This window comes from Mobula birostris, chromosome 14, assembly GCF_030028105.1.
Source record: "Mobula birostris isolate sMobBir1 chromosome 14, sMobBir1.hap1, whole genome shotgun sequence".
Taxonomy (NCBI): domain Eukaryota; kingdom Metazoa; phylum Chordata; class Chondrichthyes; order Myliobatiformes; family Myliobatidae; genus Mobula; species Mobula birostris.
The window spans coordinates 73,795,007-73,802,129 of record NC_092383.1 but is presented as its reverse complement, the minus strand read 5'-3'; the positions used below and the strand labels follow the sequence as shown (position 1 = coordinate 73,802,129).

The following is a 7,123-nucleotide window of genomic DNA, read 5'->3' as shown; positions in this document are numbered from 1 at the left end:
CATTAACATACTCGACTCTATACTGGGCTTATCTCTATTGTCCAAAGATGTTTAAGTTATCATTAATGTATCATGACATTGAAGATAATCTAACTTGCAGGACAACTGCATGTCTTGTACAACTGGACCATGAGACAATTCTCCTACTGTCTAAGTAATTGATATGTCACATGTTTTAACCTCTCATCTCAGTTGCCCAAAATTCTGACTGTAATTAAACCATTAACATATACGTAGTGCCATTTTTGTTTGCATTTTACTGTTTAAAATTACTCAAAATATACAGTGCACACAGACTTGCTTTTATGAATTAAAAGTCCATACCAATTTAGTTAAGCAAGGCTCTGCAGTTCAGATGCACCTTCAAGTTGTGCATCATTCTTATTCTTCAAGACCCATACATGATGGTGAGAGTGTTCATTCAGTTTTAAGCACAAAAAGCCTTCCCTAAATTTAGCTTTATGATGATTTTGTCACTACTCATGGCAGAATTTGTTGCCAATATTACTATATATATGATTTTATATAATTAGCTTTGCTGATTTGAAGCTACTATTAGTAAAGGCTAGTTATAATGGACCACAGATAAAACAATTCCTGGAACAGTACAGCACAAAGCCAAAACTGCTGCATTATAATGTACTGGACATCTCTTTTAACATACAAAATCCTTCAGAAAATTTTCCATGTGCCCATATGCAAAGGATATGGCATGAGGAATTATTCTGGAATATTCCTTTCAATTTTCTCCCCTCTTTAAATGCTCACATTCAGAGTGCCACCTATCCCAATGGCATTCCACCTCTCACGGAATTGGGTTGTTTCTACTAGTCCAATTGTCTACCAGAAATCTACAAAAGATGCAGCAAGAATTCTCTCATAGTAGAAGAAAAATTAAGCAGTGAGCAGCATTTGGAGATTGCTCACTCTGACATTCTCATTGGCTAAGTGGAAGATGTAATGAATTGCAGCCTTGCCAGTAATACCCACGTCTATTGTTTTACAAAAAATTTCCTTAGCAAAGAAACCAGAGTTTCAGTCACAGCAGGTAAGCCTGCACAGGATGCAGAAAATCAATCAAAGGAATGAAATGGTGGTCATATCCAACCCCAAGAACTAGGAAATGGAATTTTTTTTTTGAAAATCTGCACAATCATAACTTAAGCCAGTAGATTTTTGCCAGGAAGCTCCCATTATTAGTTATTCATGACAGAATTTAGGGAGCTGGAAAATATACATATAGACTGTTAATGTCAAATAAACTGGCTAAGTGAACTATTCATTTTACAACAATGACTGAACTGCTGAGCATTTACAGCCTTTTATGATTTGGTCAGATTTCTAGCAATTTGTAATTTGTTTTACAGTCAGTGTGCACTTCTGTACATTTACACTTTTCTTTTGAGTTAATGTTTTTCTAAAAAAATCACAAGTCATGCCTGTGTACTTGTTCAAAACGCCTCACTCATTAGGGCAAGAACACTGAAAATGAAATAATTGCTGACCTTGCAGCAAAGTTCTGAATAGCTGTCACTGCCACATGTGAATGGAAACTCAGTTCATTTGGCAAATTTCATGTGAAATTCATTTCACAACCTCCCAAGTGATAAGCAGTACTGTTTATAGACTTCACTGAACAATTCCCTCAGGAGGCACCTTCAGTTTTCTTCCACATAGTACTGTACTGATGAATTTGATTTGACCAGATCACCTCAAAAACTCCCAATTGATGAGAAAACAACATTTATGTGATGTACTGGGGTAACTGTGAAACTCACAAACTAATACTGCAAACAGCACAATATCGACAAGTGCTGATGCCTTTTGGGCTGATAAAATACCTCATCAAATGCTCAAGTTTCAAATGAACATTTTTTTTTCCTTTGCAGACTTGCATGTGCCTCTAGTTTTTTTTTGACTAGTAGACAATGCAGACAAGCACAGCACAATCTCTAGATTTCACTTTCCATCATTATCTTCTGATTTCTTGCATGTTTTTCCATCCCCTTCAGACTTCCTTTCAACACTGACAAATTAACCCTCTATGGAACAAGTACACAGGCATCTTTTCAGAAAGTCACATTTTTTTTTCCTTTTACACACCCAGGACTCCCGATATATAATCCATCATTGCTTTAATACATGGCCCACAGCTTTGATTCTTTGCCTACTCAGTAATTAGAAAAGCTCAAGTTGCCCTCTTTGGGTATGTTAAATATTAATGAACAATTTTACAGCCTTTGGCCCAAGATCCATGATTAAAAGGATCTTCTAAATCACTAGGCAAAGGCAAAAGATAAAGTATTACTTTACTGGTGTTTCAGTTAGTTTGAGGATGAATGGTGCCCAAAGATATTAAGTGCAAAGAAAACTGCCTACAATGATTACAGCACATTACATGTAACAGCTTGCAAGATGTCTGTGCTCTAATATGTTACCTCATTTACAAAACCAGAAAATGACTAGATTTTGAACAAATGTTTTGCGTCTCAATAAAGATCTCAATAATAATGTTAAAAAGAGTATCTTTAGGACTCCATGTTTCCAATAATATAATCTGCTTGAAACAGTAAAGAACCAACCACTGGGCTCCAGCACTGAGAGGTACTCACTACCGTAAACAATGCAGGAAGCATTCAAGCTTTATACAATTCACGGCTTATGTTCAGTAATGAGAGTGATTGTGTATTGGATACTTCTCCAAGAGGTTGAAGTGACGGAGAGTAAAAGAAACTACTCCACTTAAGAATAGGAGAATTTTTTTTACTAAAAGAGAAAGGTAAAGTCATAGGGGAATCAACACACTGTGGGTGACTTGGCCAAAGACATTAGTGTCCATATGCCCACTATGGTATGATGGCTGAATTTGGTGTCAGGTGAGCACATGCTGAGAGGGTGGTCAATAGACTTCACATGACTACCTAACTATTGTTTTTCAATATCAACTGGCTGAACATCTTGTACCAAAGACAAAGCTATCAAGCCAGTCAGTATTTTTGCAGTATTACGATAGATCCATTATGTACTAAGTGGCTAAGGTGTCTGATAGCTCTTTTGTGTAGCATTTTGGTGAATTTCATCCTCTTTTGTATCCCATACATATCACAATACACAACCACAGGAGACAATACAATTTCAGTTCTAAGCTGCACCACGTACAATTATTATAACTAGACAGTCTTCTTCAGATTTGGCCAGGGCTCGAGCAGAGGTTTGCAGATACTGTTGAGAAAAATCACATGGAGGAAAAGCATGGAGCACACCTGTGTGGTCCTTCTCTTTACTGCCTCCAATGGGCAAGCTGATGACTCCAGCAGCCTGCTTTTGTTTTAGGTAGGACACCAAGTTCCTCAATGGTCGCTGTGGTGAAGTGGCTTGCTCTAAACCAGTGGACACTCCTTCCACATGTTCCACGCTGTTTAAAGCTGGTACGGCCAACAGGACACAATAACCATTAGTGCCAGATGCTTTGATACGTCTCGTTACCTCATCCAATTTAGGCTGATCCAGTCGTAAGCGCTGAGTGATTTTTAACTGCGCTACTTTCCCACCAGTTGAGACGTCCACTAACAAATTGGTTGCAACGCTTAGATCACCCTCGAGGAAGTGCATGTTTGTTGAGAAAGAACTATTTTTCAGAACTAGCATTCCATGCCAGGCTACGTTCAATTTGCGATCATATTCCTGGAAGCTGTCAGATGCTTTGGCATTGAGATCAGATTTCGATTTGCTCTTCAGGGGGCTCATGGACTCTATAGTTCTATGCTTGCGATCTTTCTCCTTTTCAGGTAAGCTGGTGGCTTTGACTTCGTGCTTACCGCTAGAGATTTTTTCCGCGCTGTTACGTCTGTCTCCTCTGTTGGGGGAATATCGCTCATTCTTTGCATCACGGTCAGAGTCACTATGGCGTCCACCATCACGGCTGCTATTACCTGGGCTGCGATCTGGTGAAACACAACGGCGCTTTCTGGACCTATCATTACTGGGTGAACAATCAGAAGGGCGTACATCCACAGGTCCTCTCCTTTTCCTTCTTTGGTCCCAATTATGCAAAATATGTTCACGGTCACGTTCAAGAGACCAGCTATCCCGGACTTCACAATCAAGGTGCTCAAATGGTTCGTGGCTACTTCGACTTCTTTCCCGAACAGAAAGAACATGCCAATCGTTGCCTGGAAAAAGGTCCCTTTCTCGAAAATGCATAGGGGGAGAGTTCCTTTCCCTACCTCTCAGACATTCCGCACCACGAGGAAGAAGGCCATCCCCAATCAAATCAAAATGAGGAAGAGGCAAGGCTTGCAGATACTGTTGAGGGTATCGGTGCTCTGTGTCAGCAAAGTCAACTCTTAACCGCCGATCTGGTCCACCCAATGGAAAGCCACGCATCTGAGTACAAGCTGCTTGAGCAGCATCCAAGCTTTCATATTGAATGTAAGCCCAACTGTCTCCTTTCCTATAGTCAATGGACCTTATGGTTCCAAAGCGGTCAAATTCCCTTGCAAGACCAGCTACAGGAACCCAGGCACCCAATCCCCCAACCCACAAACGTGTAGTGGGAGTTGCTTTTCCATAACCAATCTTGATAGGATTTCTCCCGATCACTTTGCCAGACATTGCAATCTTAGCTCGGTGAGCCATGTCCAGGTTTTCAAATTTCAGAAAGCCATACGAATTTCCTTGTCCTCGAGGTGGCCTTTTAATATCCACCTCCAAGATAACACCAAACCGCTCAAATGCAAGCAAAAGATCATTTTGTGAAACAGAAGGATCCAGGTTTCCAATAAACAACGTCCTGTTAGCTCGTTTGTCATCTTCTGGCAAGATTTCATCTTCCCTGAATGCAGTCCTCTCAAGAGCATAAGCAGTTCGACCCCGACCTTCATAAAAGGCATAATCACGCTCTCTCTCCAAGTCTCTCTGGGGAGGAGGTGGTGGTGGCGGCGGCGGCGGCGGTGCTATCTGACGTCCCAAAGAACTGCGTTGTTGAGCTCTGTGTTCTCTGTAGCCAAGTCCTGCTGGAGACAGAGATCTCTGTCGATGACGATTGGCCTGGACACTGGGTGCAGAATACCCATCCAGTTCAGGTGAGTAACTTCTTCCCTTTGGTGCAGGGTAAACAGTTTCAATCTTTAGAGGACGATCATGTAACACCAGTCTGCCCTTGGCATGCCTGGCAGCCTTTGCATCCTCGGAGTGTCTGAAATTCACCAACGCCACTCTTTCATCACCATCCCTGGATATTTTCACACTAACATCCCCAAACTTCTTAAACTCATGGAAAAGACCATCCTCAATTGCACCATCACTCAACTGGGAACCCAGATTGCTGATCTTTAAAGTTTTGTATTCACCAGGTTGTCTTTCATTCCTACTAGTCCTTGAGGAAGCAGAAGAAAGACTCAAGTTATTAGCAGTTCGATTAGGTGCATAAACATCATAATCTCTGTTATTGGTCCTTTTGCCACTGATATTGCGAGTTCTCTTGGCATTACCATGGTTTTTGTTGTTCCTATTGATACTGTTATGATTATTCCCTATTTTCCTCGGCTGCTGGTGATGGCCACCTCGCCTTTCTTCCCCTCGTTTACCACCAGTTTTGGGCGAGACGTCTTTCTCCTTCATATTCCTTCAGGATTATATTTTAAATCCAGATTGGACCGGAAAATTAAATTAAATCCTCTTGCAAAAGAATAAAACACAGGCAGATTAAGCGGCTTTCGAGCTACCACTTTTCACGGGCCGTTCGTTCCTCCTTCACTGACGCTATTTCATGCCCCGTGTTCGGTCGGCAAACAGAAACAATCCACGTTTCAAAACCGATACTTTACCTCTTCAACTTTACTGATGTGAGGGTAAATATGCTTCGTCAACAATTTCTAATCGATTTTTTTCCGATTTTTTTTCCAAGAGATTTTCACCGACGCCGCAAACCTTCTCTGCTCGTGGCCGCCATTTTGTATGAGGTCCCGCCCCATTCCCCGACATTGATTGGTCATTTCCACAAAGTCTCATGCTCTGATTTGTTTTACGGGTTGTCATTCAATTGACACAATGGAGACGCTAAAATCAATTTCCCAAGTTTTAAAAAATATTCTCTATTTTATTTGAAAATAAGTGATGTTATCGAATATGATGTCCTATAAACTGTTATTGGCTGAAATAGTGATGATTCAATGATGTTTTTCAAGCTACGCTCCTCTGTGATTGGACACAGAGAGGTCTACACATTGGCCAATCATCCGATCGAATTTTATAAAAGTTTATTCTCATCACAAAGCAAGAAAATTTACTAGGTTTGGTGATAATCTGATAATATCTGAGAAAATAAAATGCATAAAAATCCGTAATTCTGGCCAAAATTCAACTGTTCGAATTCAAACGGTCGGTCACCCCATTCCGCCCCCTTTCCCTATTTCGATTGGTTCACTTGAACAAGTTGGTATCCAATTGGCTGAGCCGCCCGTCAAATAACTATGAAGTCACGCCCCTTAAGATATGTGTTTTTAATGTCTGAAAACTATTTATTATTTTAGTGTCAAGCAACACGCATCAAAGTTGCTGGTGAACGCAGCAGGCCAGGCAGCAACTTTGATGTGTGCTGCTTGAATTTCCAGCATCTGTAGAATTCCTGTTGTTTTAGTGTTTTCGTCATAACCTTCAGAGCTTTGAGGGCGGGTACAGCCTTTGAGATTTAACTGTATACATTATCTTTCGCATTTCTTGTAAATTTTCCGAGAAGTCTTAGTATCCTTCTAGAATTATGGACAGATAAAAAATCCCAGCAGAAGTGGACGACACGCCTGGTCCTCCATCCACCTCATTATTAAGTATACACTGGATTCCGGGTAACTGGTACACAGCGGGGCCAGTAAATTTTGGGCCAATTATGTGACTGCCCCAAATTAGCCTAAGTTTAATTGAAATGGTTAACAAGGTAAATGAAAAAAGAAAACCTACTGCTTAACGGTAAGAAAATATGTATTTAAATTAGATACAGAACAAATTGGAACACTGCAATTACTGCTACAGTACAATAAAAATATATTAGTTCCTAATAGTTCTCAACGGTACGCTGTTCTTTTGATTGTAAATGAATGTAAAATCAGCAGTCACCTAGTGCAGA

At 40.5% G+C, this 7,123-nt stretch overlaps 1 protein-coding gene across 1 annotated transcript; it reads right to left on the bottom strand.

The window, feature by feature from the left end:
• Window positions 1–2,508: 2,508 nt before the first annotated feature.
• rbm15 (RNA binding motif protein 15) lies at window positions 2,509–5,944 on the bottom strand. The gene has a single exon (XM_072278675.1). The coding sequence runs from the start codon at window positions 5,620–5,622 to the stop codon at window positions 3,142–3,144; it is 2,481 nt and encodes an 826-aa protein (XP_072134776.1). The 5' UTR covers window positions 5,623–5,944; the 3' UTR covers window positions 2,509–3,141.
• Between the last annotated feature and the right edge of the window lie 1,179 nt (window positions 5,945–7,123).